The 18694-nt window shown below is 44.0% G+C and overlaps 1 protein-coding gene across 3 annotated transcripts; it reads left to right on the top strand.

The window, feature by feature from the left end:
- Window positions 1-4055: 4055 nt before the first annotated feature.
- On the top strand, window positions 4056-16378 carry ZNF879 (zinc finger protein 879). 3 transcript variants are annotated; one of them, XM_032846820.1, is made up of 5 exons: window positions 4056-4161; window positions 5372-5439; window positions 8801-8927; window positions 9378-9473; window positions 14904-16378. In XM_032846820.1, exons 2-5 carry the CDS (start codon window positions 5407-5409, stop codon window positions 16349-16351), a joined length of 1704 nt encoding a protein of 567 aa, XP_032702711.1. In that variant the 5' UTR covers window positions 4056-4161; window positions 5372-5406; the 3' UTR covers window positions 16352-16378. The 3 variants fall into 3 exon arrangements, with proteins under 3 accessions (XP_032702711.1, XP_032702714.1, XP_032702713.1); XM_032846823.1 differs by lacking the exon at window positions 4056-4161 and adding an exon at window positions 4443-4459; XM_032846822.1 differs by lacking the exon at window positions 4056-4161 and adding an exon at window positions 4772-4881.
- Window positions 16379-18694: the final 2316 nt, after the last annotated feature.

The raw sequence follows: 18694 nt of genomic DNA, 5'->3' as shown, positions 1-18694 counted from the left end.
ACTTCACTTACAATTGAATGCTATATTAAAGGGTTATAGATTTACAAGTTCTAAGTCATTTTACTTTAGGAATTTGAGGATATTACTCCACGCCATCTTCTAGAATCCAGTGCTGCTGCTGAGTCTGGTATCAGCCTTACCCTCTTTGCTTTGCCTAGAAGAGTGGGCATGCTTGATTACCCAACATCCATTCAATCCCCCTTCCTATTTCCTAACAGAACCTTGATTTTGTGTCCATGTCCACATCACACCGAACACCTGAGCAGCAGAGAGGAGGGAAGGAAGAAACCTGGTTTTCTTTTCTTTTTTTTTTTAAAGATTTTATTTATTTATTTGACAGAGAGAGATCACAAGTAGGCAGAGAGAGAGGGGGAAGCAGGCTCCCCGCTGAGCAGAGAGCCCGATGTGGGGCTCGATCCCAGGACCCCGGGATCATGACCTGAGCTGAAAGCAGAGGCTTTAACCCACTGAGCCACCCAGGTGCCCCGAAACTTGGTTTTCTGACGACCTCACTGAACTACTCATTCTGCTGGAGCTAGAGTCCCACCCAAGAATTTCTGGCTCTGCCTTTATCATTTAAGACAACTAAATTTTATTTTTATATCCGTGTAGCTCTTAGGATTTTCTGTTTATCCTTAAGAGCTCTGAAATTTCATCCAGGATATATTTTTTTGTAGGTCTCTCCTGGCCCAAACCCATCATTATGTTCTGTAATCTATTTGTAATTTTTCCTCCTTTTCATTTCCTGGCTGCTGCTTCTGAATCTTTCTACTAGATGGATTTTGGATCTCAGGGCACACTGCTGCATGCCTTCCAAGATTTTCTCTCAATTCCTGGGGTTCTGATGGTATTTTCTAGAGCTGAAGGGGATCTATTCCTTTGAAAATTAAATATGTATGTGTTTTTGTCGTTTTAAGGAATATTAAGAGAAAAAAGGAGGCCATTATGTACTCAGCGTCACTTTATACTTTGTAAATCTCAATGTTATGTTGTTTTGCCAATAACAGTTCATAACTGTTACATCTTTATTTCGTATTGCTATTATTTTTATTGCGGTAAAAGTCACGTAACACAAAATTTACCATTTTAGTCATTTTTAAGTGTACAGTTCAGGAGTACTAAGTATATTCACATTGTTGTACAACCATCACCACCATCCATTTCCAGAAATTTTTCATCATCCAAACTCAAACTCTATACCCATTAAACAATAAATTCTCATTCCCCTCTTCCCAAATGCCTGGTAACCACCATTTTTCCACTTTTTATAAATCGATTCTAACGACCTCATATAAGTGGAATCACGGTGTTTGTTCACTTTGAGTCTGCCTTATTTTACCTGGCTCATCTTCAAGATCTGTCCACGTTGGAGCATGTGTCCGAACGAGCATGCTTTCTTTCCTTTATATGGCTGAATGATTTCCCATTGTATGCACACACCACATTACGTTTAGCCACTCATCTGTCCATTGACACTGGCTTGTTGCCATCTTTCAGCTACTGTAAATATTGCTGCTATTAACATTGTACAAATACTAGTTTAAGTCATCACTTTCTTTTTTTTTTTTTTAAAGATTTTATTTATTGATTTGACAGAGAGAGAACCCAAGTAGCCAGAGAGGCAGGCAGAGAGAGAGAGAGAGAGGGAAGCAGGCTCCCTGCTGAGCAGAGAGCCCGACGCGGGACTCGATCCCAGGACCCTGAGATCATGACCTGAGCCGAAGGCAGTGGCTTAACCCACTGAGCCACCCAGGCGCCCCTAAGTCATCACTTTCAATTCCTTTGGGAATATACCCAGAAGAGGAACTGCTGGATCACATAGTAATCCTATTTTTAATTTTTTGAGGAAAATACTATTTTCCACAGCTGCACCATTTTTCAGTCTTGCCAGCAATGGATTCCAATTTCTCCATGTCCTCACCAGCACTCATCTGCTGCACTGTCCTGTCCTGTTTTGTTTTGACAGCAGACATACTAATGGCTGTGAACTGCTCTTTCAATGCCGTTTTTTGTTGTTGTTGTTTAAGATTTTATTTATTTATTTCACAGACAGAGATCACAAGTAGGCAAAGAGGAAGGCAGAGAGGAGGCGGGGAGCAGGCTCCCAGCTGAGCAGAAAGCCCGATGTGGGGCTCGATCCCAGGACCCCGGGATCATGACCTGAGCCAAAGGCAGAGGCTTTAACCCACTGAGCCACCCAGGCACCCCTCAATGCATTTCCCTAATGGCTAGGGATATGGATTACCTTTTATCAATATGAAACAACTAATTTTGTCCTATTTAATTATTTTTATTTTGAAGTGATCTTTGTCTTATTGTAACTATGAAAGGAAAAACCTGAAACAGTCACTCCTGTCAGGACAGTATGTTGAAAATGGAACCAGGGGGGCATTAAGGACGTGGGGCCTATGCACTTCCACTTCCTCGCAAAACGCATACTTTTAACTGTAGCTCAACGCCAAACCGAAATATTGTGCTTCCTGCAGCCCAGAGAGCAATCTGTGAATTCCACAGAAATTAGACTCTTTCAGCCAAACATAATTTTGCAAAACAATTTAGCTAAGACTTCTTTGAATTCCCTTCCTAGGAATCCTAGGAATTCCTCTGCCCCCAAGGCAGAGCACTATTTGGGTTTTTTCCCAAATACCTGGGTCTCTCCAAATGCAATTCCTAAGACCGCCCCCCAAATAAATTGTTATTTGCCTTGCATCCTTTCTGCAATTTTTGTCTGACATCACACTGTGATCCCAGATATTTTTTTTTCATATTTTTCTGGCATATTTTAGTTACTCTGTTTTCTACCTTCAAGCGCCCTTTTGTTTTAGTTCTGTTTTGTAAACTGCATTGCTGGTTATTTTAAAAAAGGAATCATTCAACCCTCAGGGAGCACCCCACAGTACCAGTCACTGAAGATGCAGTTAGGAAGCGGATTATAGTCAATGCTACAAGACAAACTTTGCAATTCAAAGGAGTCATTTTTACTATTTGTTTGAAGATTTTATTTATTTATTTGAGAGAGAGAGAGAGAGAGAGAGAATGAGAAGGGGGAGGGGTAGCAGGAGAGGAAAACCCAATGCAGGACTCGATCCCAGGAATGTGGGATCACGACCTGAGCTGGAGGCAGACGCTTAACCTACTGAGCCACCCAGGCGCCCTCAGAAGAAGGTCCTCATTAGAGGACCCTCATAATGAGGACCCTCATTAGAGGGTCGTAAAAAGGGAAATGACGGGCTTGCGCTTTTTTTTTTTTTAACCCAATGTGAATGTCAGTTAAAAATACATCTTCTACAGGTTACGACACTCAGACATAATTGTTTAAAAACTCAAAAACGTGTAAAATAGATAAAAATAATAAACAGCCGAGAACAAAAGACCCCAATAATGAACACCGCGCGGCTCGCCGACTAGACGGGTTCCCTCCCGTCAAGGGAGAGAAACCACAAGCTTAGTCCGGCCGAAGGATCCCGAGGAACCAAACCAGGCAGCACAGCCTGAGGCGACAAGCCGCCACAAAACGCCGCAATATTCGCGGAAAGACCCCTGCAACACATCTCACCACGCTCCTCAAGGGGCGGCCGCACCCTGAGGCTGACCGGAAAAGCGAGCTGGACCCTGCCTGTCCCTCTGCTCCTGAGGCTGCAGTTCGGGACGCGAGTATGACTAGCTCCGATAAGGGCACAGGACCTGGCGGTTTCTGCGCATTTAACCCCGAGCCGAACGAACCTTGGCATTCCAAGAATTCTTGCTGCCGCAGTTCACTCACCCACCGAGAACAAGCGGCAGCGAGCGGCTAATTTTGCACATTTTTAAATACGTACTCACTTTTCCCGAAAAGCGCGCTCGACAGGACAGGCGGCGAGAGAGGCGGAAAAGACGCGGCTGCAGCCTTCTGGCGGTTCCCAGCAAGACGGCTTTTTCCAGCCTTAGGGCTGTTGGCCCATCTCGGGCACCATAGGCCGCCGTCCCGCGATGACCTCTGGGAAATAGAGTTCGTAAGGAAAAGCGCGGCCGTTCGGCCGAGGCACCAGTTTCCAAGTCTCGTGCGCAGGCGCAGTTGCGCCCGGCGGCCTGGCGGCGGTGGTGAAAAATGTCCCCAGGCTAGGTATCCTGCTTGTCTCCGGTGCGGTGCGCCGGTTGGCGTCCCGGTCGCGGCGGGCCCAGGTAGAGGGTGCCGGTGAGAGCGGGCCCGGGGTGTGCAGCTCCTGCGGCGGGGCCAGGGCAGAGGGCCGGCCGCCGCGCGAGTCCCAGCCGAGTCCCAGTCGCGGGAGTCCGAGCTGCGGCGGCCTCTGCAGGTGAAGGCGGCCCGGGAAGGGGGCGTTGCCCCGGGAGCTCTCCCGCGGCCCCCCTTCCCCGGAAATCGGAGCTGTCACTGCCTGAGCCGCGGGAGCCAGCCTCGGGCAGCGCTCCTGGAGCAGTGGCCCCAGAACTGAGATTGCTGGGAGCTCTGCCCTGTTGGAGGGTTCGTGCACCCTGGGGCGGTTTTTGGCTGATCGCGTTCGTTGGTCTCCCCCCACCCCCCTCCAGTTTCAACTTTATTTTATGTGTATTAGTTTTTGCTATCCTTGCTGTATTGAGCTTGTGTGGCCCCGTTCTCAGAGTGAATCCTAGAGTGATTTGACTATTCTTTTTTTGTTTAATTTTGTCCTTTTGCTGAGTTACTTCCCTTTTCTCCAAAATTTAAATTCATCTCTAGCCAATGATGCTCTTTCTTCTGAGCCTTGTGGGTTTTTTTTTGGAGCAGGGAGAGGATGGGTAATGTTTTCGTTTATATTAAGGAGATTTGATAACTCTTTCTTCATAAAGGAAGCACCATTTCCAAGGGGAACAGAGGACTAATTTTTGGTTTGCTCTTCCGGAAAAGGACACCAATTTCCTTCAAATGTTAGTGAAGAATGATGATAATTACCGTATTATTTTATTTTGTTGTCATACATTATATCTAATTATATAGTATGTTAGGTACAATGTAATTATAATTGTAATACATCTCAAAATATTTAAGTGCAGATGTGCAGAGTATTTATGTTACTTCTCTTTCATTGAACATCTTTGTGATCCGGGCCTGACTGCCCTTTACTCTGTTAATGTCCATGAGATGGTTCTAATTCCTTAGTCTGATTTACCTTTATTCAGAAACCACTGGCTGAAAGGTAGCAGGCCCAGGACTGGAAGTATGTTTGCCACACACTCTGCGTTTGGGTGGCCATGCTCACAGACCCTCCAACGCAGGGATGCCTGGGCTCTCAGGTTCCCTCTGGCTTCCGTCTGCAGGGTGCTCAGTGTGTGGAGCTAATTTAGGCATGCCTCGTGAGGGTGGGAGTACAGACAGGATGGACAGACAGACTGCTCACAGTTTCTTTTTCCATTTCAGGAGGCTTCTCTAGGAGAGGCAGCAGGGAGGGAGAAATGGCCACAGGGTTGCTCCCAGCCCAAGCTCAGGTGAGTCAAGGCTCCTTTCTTCATCTGCCTTCTTGGTTCAGAGGTCGTGAACACACTGAAGCCATCGTGGTTGAGCCCACGGAGGCACCCAAGGGCCTGGTGGGGTAACTCTTGAAGGAAGCTGTTTGTCTGGTGCTTGGGATCAGTATTCTTGGGAATTCCCAGCTTAGCAGCTAAGTCCCTCTCCAGTCCTGTTCCAAAGCCACACCAGAGCTCTGTGAGGGATCTAGGTTTGTTTTTTTCCCTGTGAAGGGTGGAACCTTGAGGGAGTCCAGTAATTCTCTTTGTAACGTTAGGAATTCAAAGAGAAAATGTATGGTCTTTACCCTTAAGGAACTGAGGACCAATCAACTAGAGTAGTCCCTCATAGGAGTCCAGGTGATTTTCTAGGAAGATCCAAGAAAGAAGACCTCTGAATCAGCAAGCGTGGTCAGGGATATTTCTAGTATAACTGACTCTTGAAGAACACAGGTTTTCAGTGTTGCTGGGTGAACTGGGGAAGCCCAGCGGCTTCGACCCAGCCTGTCCTTGAAGGAGTTGCTGAAGGTTCTTGGTCTTGTCTCAAGAAAGAATTCAAGGACCGGCCCACAACACAGCAGATGAGTGACACAACAGGAAAGTTTATTAAAGCAAAAAATACACTCAAGATAGGAGAGCAGATGACCTTGAGAGAGAGAGGGAGCAAGCACTTTGCACCCTGGGGTTTGAGTTGCTATCTTTTATTGACAGTTGTTAACTAGGGGGTAGGATATTCATTACTTGGGGCAGGGACGTAGGGTTTCAGCTTTCTCTTCCTAACTTGGTCAGGGGTTTCCTGTCCAGCCAGCTGCTATCTTGGGCCTGTGTGGTTTGATCTGGCTTGTGAAGGGCTGCCAGGGCAGCCTCTGACCTTCCCCACAGCTGGTCACAACTTCCTCGTTGCCGGCCTCCGTTCTGCTAGAAGCCAACATTCTGCCTACTCTAACATACAGGCTCGGGCTCTGACCCCACCTGTCCCAAGCAGTCAGAAATCCACATACAACTTTTTTTTCAAAGTTTTTATTTAAATTCTGGTTAGCTAACATATAGTGTAATACCGGTTTCAGGAGTGGAATTCAGTGGTTCATCAGTTACATGCAGTACCCAGTGCTCATCACAGCAGGTGCTCCCCTTAATGCCCCCCCATCTAGCCCCACCCACCTCCCTCCAGCAACCCTGTTTGTTCTTTACAGTCAAGAGTCTCTCATGGTTTGCCTCCCCTCTTTTTCTTCTTTTTCTTGATTCCTTTATGTTCATCTGTTTTGTTTCTTAAATTCCACATGTAAGTGACATCATATGGTGTTTGTCTTTCCCTGACTGACTTATTTGCTTAGCATAATACACTCTAGCTCCAGCCACATGGTGGCAAATGAGAACTCCACATATAACTTTTGACTCCTCCAAAAACTTCACTACTAACCATAGTTAGTGTTGGCTGGAAGCGTTACCAATTCTGTCAGTTAACACATATTTTGTATGGTATATGTATTCTATACTGTGTTCTTATAATAAAGCATGCTAGAGAAAGAAAATGTTATTAGGAAAATTAAAGGGAAGAGAAAAACACATTAACAGTACTGTATTTATTGAAAAAAAGTCTATATATATTTGGACTTGCTCAGTGCAAACTCCTGTTGTTTGAGGGTTGGACTATATTGGGAAATTTGGGGCTTATGAGCAGGACCAGGTTAAAAGAGCTGGTGAAAGGAAAAGGAATCCCAGCTAGGTAGGACTAGTGGTCTTGCGGGACAGATTGAGGGAAATGAAGCATCTGGTCCACAGTGTTTTCTTCCCTTCTTGGCCCTTTTGTGGCACTTAACAGAAATATTGTTAAGAACACAATCTCCTCCCAAACCAGAAAACCTCTCCACAGAAGCAGAAGAGAAAGAAAACACTTTTATCATTGAATAAGTGCTCAGCCCGAATGTCACGTGCATCACAGGCCATCCCCCGAAGAGATTGTCAAGACAGAAGACTCACTTGTATGCTGAGTGGCTACAGCCCAGTTTGGACATGCGTCAGGTGACCCATTAGGCCCGCCCACTCCCAGGAGACTGAGAGGCTGGCACATTCAAAGCGATGGCTTCCAGGCCTCCACGGAAGTGGTCCGGAGTTGTGAGCCTGGCGAGTGACTTCCTGAGCCTTTGAAAAGACTTAGAGTAGCCCCTGTCCCCCTTACCCCCCGCATCCATCAGGGAATTGATGGTTTCAGTTACCAGATGATCCTGCTTCCAGCCTCTCCTTAGAAGGTCAGAAGTAGCCAGACACTGTACCGCAAGCCTGTGTCATTCTCCTCACTTCCCTTCGTGTAGGCACTTTACCCTCCTGGGCACTCCTCACACTCCGGGGCACTTTATCCTCTCACACTCCTGGGTGAGCCACCAAGAGAAACTACACCAGGTGAGCTGTTGCACCAGGGAAACTTCCTTTGCAGCATATAAGATCATGCCAAATACTTCCGAAGCCGTGACTCCCCAAGCCAGGGTGGATGGGTTCCTGTTATTTAGGGTTAAGCTGAATATTTAAAAAGGGGATCCTTGTCACTGTATGTGGAGGTGGGCGTAAGGTTGCACATGCGCCTTAAGGAAACACGTCTGAACACACGTTGTATGTTATGTAAACAAGGCTCGTGTCCTCCTTGGGCGGAGGTTGTAGTATCCTAAGGAGGTGGAGGTAATTGTCAGTCATTCTAGATGTCACTTCACGGTCCCATCTGTGCAAGGTGAGTCAGGGCTCTAGCTCAAACTGCTATGAGTGGTGTGGGCTGGCTGGAGAGCTTGTCAGTGAGACTCTTGTCCAAGTCGCTACTGCTGGAGGGGCGGTTTCACTTTCCATCTTGAGAGATAACTTGGAAAGAAAAGCTCAAGGAGGAATGTAGGATACAGGTCCATGAGCACAAGCAGGTGGGCAGTCAAGGTCAGGTCTTGGGGTCTAGCTGTAACGATATCACAAGCAGAAGGGTAAGTACAGCACATTACGATGTTTTGAGAGGGAGAGACCACAGTCACATAATTTTTGCTACAGCATATTGTCGTAATTGTTCTGTTATGACTTGTTAATCTCTTACTCTGCCTGATTTATAAATTAAACTTTATCATAGGATTGTATTTATAGGAAAAAAACCAGTATATGTAGGGTACAGTATTCTCCAAGTTTTAGACTTGGAGAGGGGGGTTCTTAGAACATAGTCCCTCCTGCAGAAGTGGGGACAACTGTATGTACATTTGGAAAGGACAGAGACTTGCCTAGAGATGCTCGTAGCCCTGCATGGCAACAGGGTGACTGCTCAGCCGCCCCTTTGGGGGTCTGGTCCCACTGAGCAGGAACGGGTTTCCCGTTGCAGGAGTCTGTGACATTCAGGGACGTGGCCGTGTTCTTCAGCCAGGACGAGTGGCTGCGCCTGGACGCCACACAGAGAACCCTGTACCGGGAGGTGATGCTGGAGAACTACGGCACCCTCGTCTCGCTGGGTAAGGACCTTTCCTCATGATAGAGAATCTGTGGGAGGAGCCTCGTGGGGCCCTCCCCAAGGAGGACACTTGGAGAGCTTGGTCACGTTCAGCCGCAGGTGGGCTCTCAGGGTGGCAGTCGCTATCCCCTCCGCTGCCAGGAAAGGCCTTACGTTGGTAGAGTCAGTGATGGGCAGCCTTTGTGCGCTTTTGCCATTCTTTGGCTCCACACTCTATCCCTCTGGGTCTCCTGAGAGGTTCCAATAGAGGCATGCACAGCCAGCGCCCTGACTTTCTTCCTGAGGCCACCTCCTGGCCATCCTCAAAAAGCCTAATTGAAGCCCCTCTCTGAAAAGATGTCTCCTTCCTTCAGCTGTCCCTCTGCCCCGGAGCCCCTGGGGCTGGATCTGTGTGCCGGGGTGGCTGCTCATATCTGCACAGCGGACTCATTCCCTTTTTGCTCACAAACAGGAATCCTGTTTTCCAAACCAAAGGTCATCTTCCAGTTGCAGCAAGGGGAAGACCCCTGGAGGGTGGAAAATGGAGTTTCTCAAGGCCCATGTGTAGGTGAGTGACAATGATTGGGAAGTGGGCAGAGCATTTTCTCACTTCCTGGGTGCTACTGCTCAGGAGACATGGACCAGGGCCTTCCTGAATGGGCCAGGCCGGGCGGGAAAGACTGGGAAGGGCATATCCTCTCTCTCTATCTATCTGAGCCCTGATACAGCAGGTTCAGAGGGAGAGTTGAATTCTCCCAAGAAGGGCCCACTTGTCTCCAGTATCCTTTGTAATGTGAATGCAGAAAAGGTAACACTTATATAACGCGTCAAAGTTTGTGACTCCTGTCTTCTCCTCTTTTTCTGACTGATCTTTTCTCTCTCTCTTTTTTTTTTAATTTTTGTTACTTAAATTCAATTAGGCAACATACAGTACATCATTAGTTTCAGAGGTAGAGGCCAGTGATTCATCAGTCTTTTTTTTTTTTTAATTTTTAAAACTATAATTCTTTTTTTTTTTTAAGAGTTTATTTATTTATTTGAGAGAGAGAGAGCATGAGAGGAGAGAGGTCAGCGGGAGAAGCAGATTCCCTGCTGAGCAGGGAGTCCGATGTGGGACTCAATCCCAGGACTCCAGGATCATGACCTGAGCCAAAGGTAGTGGCTTAACCAACTGAGCCACCCAGGTGCCCCCCCCCCCCAACTTTTTAAAAAGATTTTATTTGACAGACAGAGATCACAAGTAGGCAGAGAGTCAGGCAGAGAGAGTAGAGGAAGCAGGCTCCCTGCTGAGCAGAGAGCCCGATTCGGGGCTCGATCCCAGGACCCTGGGATCATGACCCGAGTCGAAGGCAGAGGCTTTACTGGGTCACTAGGGTGCCCCTCATCGGTCTTACATAACACCCCGTGCTCATCACATCCCATGACCTCCTTAATACCTATCACCCAGTTAGCCTATTCCTTACCCCTCTCCCCTCTAGCAACCCTCAGTTTGTTTCCTATAATTAAGAGTCTCTCATGGTTTTTCTCCCTCTCTGAGGACCTCCCATTCAATTTTTGGACTGATGATTTTAAATTATTGTCCCTTTGGTTTGAACAAACTTCTGTCGATACAGTACATCCCTCATTGTTCCAGCTTGGGTTTTTGTTTGACATTTTAGGTTTGCAAATTATTATATACGGTGCGGCTAAAGAGAAAACACAGATGTATGCATATTTATATACTACACGAGAGTGAGAAGGCAGGGGTAGCAAAATGGTCATAAATAGAATTTATGCAGGAGGTTTGCAGATGTTCAATACAGCATTCTCCTAAATCTTTTGTGTGAAGAAAATATTCAAAATAATACGTTCCAGACCCTGGCTGCTAGGATATATCTCTCAATCTCTAAAACTCCTCTGGGTTGCTGGGTCCTTAAGCTTTCATTTGCTGTTCTGCTTTGTCTTTGGTTTTTGTTGTTCCTGTTATTGTCATTTTGGATTTTTTTCCACCTTTGCTTTTGTTCTGTTTTGTTTTGATTCTAGCACCAGATGGTGGCTCTCTCCTTTGAGCTTTGCTTCTTATCATTTATTGTCATTTATTCCTCTCCATGGCAGGACATAGGTTTTCTGGGTCAGCTCAGTCCCGTGTTTCTATTCATTAGCTTTGTCTTCAGCTTTCCCCCTTTGGTGTGACTAGAATATTCTCTTGAATAATGTTTTCAGAAAGGTTCATGTGTGCTCTTTTTGTGCATGTCTAAAATACTCTTTTACCTCTCCAGTGAGAATTATGGATCTAGAATTCTGGCATCAAATTTTTTTTTTCCCTTCACACTTGACTTTAGTGTCTGAGTATTGAGTGTCCTTGATAAAAAGTCCTCTGTTAGCTTAATTCTTTTTCCTCTGTCTTCTGTGTAGAAATCTGGTCCTTTTTTTTTTTTTAATCTTCTGTCTAGAATATTACAGGATTTTTTTTTTTATCTTCGGAATTTAGAAGATTCATTAGGTTGTATCAAATACCAAAGAGTTTTTGGGTTAATACTGTTTTTGGCATCACAGGGTCCTTTGCATTGTAGAGTCAAGTCTTTTTTTCACTTCAGGGATCTTTTTTCCTACTACATACTAACATATATTCTGTCACATTCTACCAATAATCCAAGGAAGCTAACTGTAAGAATAATGATAAAATAAAACAGAAGTTTGGTCAGAACCTTAGAAAGTGAATGTATGTGGTAAGGGCCAGCATAGTAGCCCTGGGTGAATCTAGAATTTGGCTCCGAGCTTTCTGGTTGATAAAGAAATCATTAGGATCCAAATTGACTGTGTTCTTCTTTTGTAAGCAGTTGAAAAAAAATTAACTACTTTTAATTTATAGAAGGAATACATAATATTGTTAAAAAAAAAAAAAATAAATAAATAAAGAGAGCTGCCTGGGTGGCTCAGTCGGTTAAGCTTAGGTTGTGAACCCAGGGTCCTGGGATCGAGCCTCGCGTCAGGCCCCATGCTTGGCAGGGAGCCTTCTCCCTCTCCTTCAGCCTGCCATTCCCTCTGCTTGTATTCTCTCTCTCTCTCTCTCTCCCCTTGTCAAATAAATAAACAGAATCTTTTTTTTTTTTTTAAAGAGATAGACCTGAAATTTTGCCAACCAACCATGATGAACCTTTGTTGATATTTTACTGTTTATCCTCTCAGATTGTGACTATTTGAGTGTGATTGTATTTGTGCATGAGGGAGAGAAAGACACACGGAGAGAGAGATTGATGTTACATACTGTTCTCAAACCTATTTTTTTTTAAAGATTTTATTCATTTATTTGACACAGAGAGAGATCACAAGTAGGCAGAGAGGCAGGCAGAGAGAGAGGAGGAAGCAGGCTCCCCGCCGAGCAGAGAGCCTGATGCGGGGCTCGATCCCAGGACCCTGAAATCGTGACCTGAGCCAAAGAAGGAGACTTAACCCACTGAGCCACCCAGGCGCCCCTCTCAAACCTATTTTAAATTGTGAATGTACTTCAGCTCTTTAGCCCTCGTTAAATAGAGGCCTACCTTTCTGAAAGAGCTCTATTGTATTATTAAGCCATATTTTATTAAATAATCTTCCAGAAATTTTAATTTCTAGTTTTTTCCTACTATTAAGATTGCTGTAGTGGCTCTGGAGTACAAAGGCATAATATAAAGAGAAACAGAAAAGGTCCAGAGAAGAAATAATTATAGTACAAAGGCATGAGTATTACCATTAAAAAAATCAAGGAGGTCACCTGGATGGCTCAGTGGGTTAAAGCCTCTGCCTTCGGCTCAGGTCATGGTCCCAGGGTCCTGGGATCGAGCCCTACATTGGGCTCTCTGCTCAGTGGGGAGCCTGCTTCTCTCTCTTTCTCTGTTTGCCTTTCTGCCTACTTGTGATCTCTGTCAAATAAATAAATAAAATCTTTAAAAAAAAATAAAGGAATATGAATTTGAAAATTCACCCAGGATTCTTTGAAAAACTTCAACTTCATTATAATCAATGAATTACAAACTAAAGCAATGAGAAGCCATTTTCCCCTTATTATATTACCCCAAATTAAGAAATACATATCCAGTGTTTTCCTGTTGGTCCGAGTGATACCTGAGTATCTTTCGAGGGATTTTGATGGGTGTACGTTTTCTGCAGGATGGTCTGGCTTTATTAAAATCAATTCTAGGTTTGGAAATTTATCTTAAGGAAATAATTGTGCAGAGTTGCAATGGTGGTCTAAAGAATGTTAATAACATGAGGTATCACTGAGGAGAAGAAAGCTAAGTGACTCTTAGAAGGGGATTTATTAAATTACAATTATGTTTGTGCTTTGAAATCTTACATTGCCATTAAAATGATGGTGTAAAAAAAAATGATGGTATCAACCTTCATTTGTTGCTATGAAGAGAAGCCTACAATTTTTTTAAGTGAAGAGTAGGTAGGGGGAAGTATAGTTTCAACCTATTTTTATTTTTCAAATGAAAGTGTTTTCTAATATCCAGAAAAATTCTGGTGAGCTAAATTCCTCATCTAGCAATGATTATATTTGTGTGTTGTGTATATATATATAATCGTGGTAAACTTGATTTTTGTATTTATAGTTTTCTGTATTTTCTTTATTTTTCTTACAATGATTATATGTCTCTTTTTCAGTTAAGAAAATAAAAACTGTTTAAGAAAATACATTCATTCTTTATGAAGCAGTGAAACCATTCCTTGCACTGTATTCTAAGTGATCAAAAGCAGACTGGAAATTATTCTCAAGAGTGTACTCTTCCCCCAAGGTTCCCCATATCATTACATGGTACCAGTTTCCCATTGAGCTGCGCAGGCCAGAAGCTGGATATCATCCTTCAGTCCTCTCTTTCACGTACTCAGGATATACGTACTCTTGTCATCTCTGCCTTCAGAGCATCCCAAATGTGCCCCCCTCCACTGCCATACTAGTGCAGACCGCCATCACCTCCATCCAGTCTCCCGAGTGGCTGCTCTACATCTGCCCTTGTTTACCCCCGCTGCCAATGACAGCCCATTTGTCGCACCTCCACTGTGATCCTCTTTAAACAAAACTGTCCTGTCCCTCCTAGTCCACAGTGATCCTCTGAAGAAATTCCAAATGTCTTCCATTATCACCTGCGTGATACGGCTCCTGCGTACTTCTTTTCCTCACCTCTTAACACTGTCTTGTTCCCTCTTGCTCAGGCCACACTGGATGAATCTGGGTTCCTGGACAACTCAAAGCTGACTCTCACCTTACATTCTTTCTGACCGGAATCATCTTTATACCCACGTTTTTGCATGGCCATCTCTCGTTATTGAGATCCCATCTTTAATTCTACTTTCTTATCACCCAGTTTAAAATGTCAGCTCATTCACTCATACTGCACATCACCTTGTTTTTGTTTTCCTCGTTCTCATCACCCCCAGGACTCATCATCCCTAGTTTATTTCATTGCTTGGTCACTGTCAGTACCCTGCTGCTAGAATGCAAACCCTTGTGAAAACTGGATTCCTGCCTGATATGTTCCCCATACTTCTGTTCTTGACCTTTGCATGGTGGCTACTCAGTAAAGAATTGCTTGAACGAGTGAGGAAATGCCCATCACAACACCACATACGGCACTCAGAGGAGTTCCACAACAGCAGTTTTCACTTATAGCCCCTCTGCAGTTTCCTCGTGGATTTACCTTGAGTGCACCAGTGACTGACATGGGAAAGGGAGCTGAGGAGTAACACAACCCACTGAACTCAGAAGTGCTCTGTCCCCTGCTGACCCCAGCTTTGTTCCTAGAGCAGGCCTGGCTGCCCTTGTCAGAGGAGCTTTCCTTGGAGCTCACCCACATACGGCTTTCTGCAGACCTCTCCACCCAGGCATGTCTCCCATGCTGCTGCTTTCTCTTGCCCTTCTTTCTCCCCTTCCTTTCTTAAACATCCAGGACGTATTTGTTAGCATTCCTTGTATATTTTGGTATCACTTTTCTTTATTCTTAGTGCAAGGGAGACTTACCTGTTTTGTTTATTTTAGGATGGGAACGCTTATTTGAAACTACAGTTTCTGAAGAAGAAAATCAGGAAGTCATGAATAAACGCCTAGGGGACGGTCCTTTTGACTTCAAGTTGGGGAAAGCCTACATAAATGAGGACAAGCTAGAGAAGCAACAAGGCAAAAAGAACAAACCTTTCAGGAAAGTCTTAGTCACCATCAAAAACACCTACATGAGGGAGAGGAGCTTTACGAGTATTGAGCTTGGGAAGAATCTCAGTCTGAAATCACCCCTTATTAGAAAACCCAGACTTGTTTCCAGAGGAAGGAAACCCCACTCCCAGCAGTATTCAGTTCTGTTTAAACAATTGGGAGTCAACACGGTGCGCAGATGTTACAAATGTAACATCTGTGGGAAAATCTTCCTCCACAGTTCTTCCCTGAGTAAACACCAGAGAATCCACACTGGAGAGAAGCTCTATAAATGCAAGGAATGTCGTAAAGCTTTCAGCCAAAGCTCTTCTCTCACTCAGCACCTGAGAGTTCACACAGGAGAGAAACCTTACATCTGTGGCGAATGTGGGAAAGCCTTCAGTTTCACCACATCTCTCATTGGACATCAGAGGATGCATACTGGAGAGAGACCCTATAAATGTAACGAGTGTGGCAAAACATTTAAAGGAAGCTCATCCCTGAATAATCACCAACGAATTCATACTGGAGAAAAGCCCTATAAATGTAACGAGTGTGGGAGAGCCTTTAGCCAGTGCTCATCTCTTATTCAGCATCACAGGATTCATACTGGAGAGAAACCCTATGAATGTAGTCAGTGTGGGAAAGCCTTTACTTCAATATCGCGGCTAAGTAGACACCATAGAATTCATACTGGAGAGAAACCCTTTAATTGTAATGAGTGTGGGAAAGTATTCAGTTACCACTCAGCCCTTATCATACATCAGAGAATTCACACTGGGGAGAAACCTTATGCATGTAAAGAATGTGGGAAAGCCTTCAGCCAAAGCTCTGCTCTGATACAGCATCAAAGAATTCATACAGGAGAAAAACCCTATAAATGCAATGAATGTGGGAAGGCCTTCTCCTGGATTTCCCGGCTTAATATACACAACAGAATCCATACCGGAGAGAAACCGTATAACTGTAAAGAATGTGGAAAAGCCTTCAGTTCCCACTCAGCAGTTAATACTCATCGGAAAATTCACACTGGAGAGAAACCTTATAAATGTAACGACTGTGAAAAAGCTTTCAACCAAAGCTCAGCTCTCATTCAGCACCAGAGAATTCACACTGGAGAGAAACCCTTTAACTGTAAAGTATGTGGGAAAGCCTTCCGACAAAGTTCATCCCTTATGACCCATATGAGGATTCATACAGGAGAAAAGCCTTATAAATGTAAAGAATGTGGGAAGGCTTTTAGTCAGAGCTCATCCCTTACCAATCATCAGAGGACTCACAGTGGAGAAAAACTATGAATAAAACACATGTGGAAAGTCTTCCAACTGAAGTTCATTTCATACTCAATTTCAAAATCTCATCCTGGGCAGGAGATGAAGAGTAGTTAATTGTGAGTTAAACTTCAGAATGTAGACCTCCTCAGACATCAGAGACTTCATGATGCAGGTAACGTTAAGTGTATTAGGAAAGCTACTGTGAAATGTTTTCATAGTTTTTAAGTTATCATGGCTATAAGATAGAGAATGTGTAAGATTCTTTTATCTTGTCCCTGGTGACGTGTGATAAGAGCCCCCAGCTTTCGCAAGCATCACTGGGAAGCCTGTTGATTTATGTAAAAGCGCAGCCATAAAATCCAGACTTTAGATTAATCTAGGAATCTATTTTTTGAAATGACATTTGAGTGTTATGCAAGCCAGTTCTACTAAGAAGAATGTTTTGGAGAAGAAATACAAGCAGGTGACCGGTAGCTACCTCACTGTCGCTAAAATATGTTCTTTAATAGTTTAAAGGCAAAACGTGTACTTGGTGGTCGTGAAAACTTTTGGGGTTATTTCTTCTTTGCTTTCCAAGCCATTTACCTGAAAAGAAAATCACTCTGTAAACTCTGCAGGCACATGGTCCCGTGTTTTCTCCCTAACAACTTGTTCCCAGCTCTGAAGCAGATCTAAAGCCACTTTATTTTAAATCACAAAATGCATGGTATTTCACTTGGTTTTATCACAAAGTGATTACCTTTGCTGCGTGAGGTTGAGAATTAAAGGTTATTCAGACGACTATTGCTTTTGCGAGTTACTCCACTGATAAATGTGAGTGATGATCTTACAGTATAAGATGGGAGTGTGCCTCTTGGCACCCAGGCTGTGCCTCCTTCATTAAGCTCTCCGGTTACCATCCAGGAAGGCCCAGGAAGAATGTGGATCACCATTCATCCTAGCTGAGGTAAAGTGAACCAGGTAACTTTCGCTTCCTCCCACACTCTGAGGGCCACAAGATAGAAATTCAGACTCTTAAGTTCAGTAAATGGGCTGTTAGATGCTTCAACAAGTTAGCACATTTCTGCATTTCTAAAATGTGAATAATAATTCTGGCAAGGTAAAAACAGCTATCTCCCAAGTCAAACTAAAATTGCTGAACTTTACAGAAGCAACAACCTCTAGTGTTGTCCAGTATCAACTGGAGTGGGCAAGCACTTAAGGACTAAACTACCTATTTTATTAAAAAAAAAAAGGAGGGGGGACTAGTTTCTTTTTCTTTGTCAAAGAGTTTAAAAAAAAAAAAAAAACCTCAGAAAAGGTACTATTGGGGGTAGGGACTGAGCTGAAGCCAAAAATCATTGAATTCAATGTTTGCTTCCTGGGACCAACTAATCAGTTTTACTGTTCCAGACTCATGAGGAACAGACTTTTCTGAGTCATGTAATCTTCCACTGCAGTGCCTCTTTCCTCGCTCACAACCATTCTTTTAAATTAATTTCTGGAAAATTTCTAGGAAAACATAACTTCCCTGTCTTTGTCCATTTAGGTTGCCATGATAAAATACCACAGCCTGGGTGGGTTCTAAACTACTGAAATTTAATTTCTTACAGTTCTGGAGGCCAGGAAGTCCAAGATCATGGCACCTACATGGGTGTGTTTGTTCTTGTGAGGATCCTCTTCCTGGTTCCTAGCCAGCGCCTTCTTGGATCCTCACATGGTGGAAGGGGCGAGGGAGCTCTGAGGCCTCTTAGGAGGACACTAATCAAATTCATGAGGCTCCATCCTCATTATAGTCACCTCCCAAAGGCCCCACCTCCTAATACTATCACCTCTGGGGTTAGGGTTTCAACAAGAATTTTGAAGGGGCACATGTTTAGATCATCATACCTCCCAGTAACAGTATAGTCCTAAAAATAATCCCCCCAAATAAATCTGAATAAAGTTACACAAAGAAAATATCAGGCCCAGTTATTTTTACATTGAGGTCTCTCAAACTTGCAGGTGACAGGCTATTTGAGTCTGATGTGGGATCATCAAGAGGTGATCGTGTGCAAGCACAATGATTCCAATATAATCCGGTACCAAGATCTGACAAGGAAAGTACAAGAAAGAAAAAAAAAAACAAACACAGGCCCGTATCATCCAGGAACAAAAATGTAAAAATCCTACTAAACAAAGCAAATGTAATCCAGCAGTACCTCAGCATAGTTCATACATCATGATAAATGGAAATTTTTCATGGGAATGGGTGGGTTACTTAGCATTAGGAAACTTACAGTTGCTGTGTACTACTGGAGCAGGTTAAAGGTACAAAATCCATACCTTCATCTCAGGGCTGACAAAGCAACCAAAACCCTCAGCACCCATTCATTGTAAAAACTTAGT

This window comes from Lontra canadensis, unplaced genomic scaffold (assembly GCF_010015895.1).
Source record: "Lontra canadensis isolate GAN:19392208 unplaced genomic scaffold, GSC_riverotter_1.0 scaffold181, whole genome shotgun sequence".
NCBI lineage: Eukaryota > Metazoa > Chordata > Mammalia > Carnivora > Mustelidae > Lontra > Lontra canadensis.
This window is presented reverse-complemented; position numbering and strand designations above follow the sequence as displayed.

Coding starts and splice junctions, on each gene's coding strand:
- ZNF879 (XM_032846820.1), top strand. CDS start 5,407: ATGGCCACAGGGTTGCTCCCAGCCCAAGCTCAG. Junction 8,928..9,377: donor CGGCACCCTCGTCTCGCTGG/GTAAGGACCTTT, acceptor GCTCACAAACAG/GAATCCTGTTTTCCAAACCA. Junction 9,474..14,903: donor TTCTCAAGGCCCATGTGTAG/GTGAGTGACAAT, acceptor TGTTTATTTTAG/GATGGGAACGCTTATTTGAA.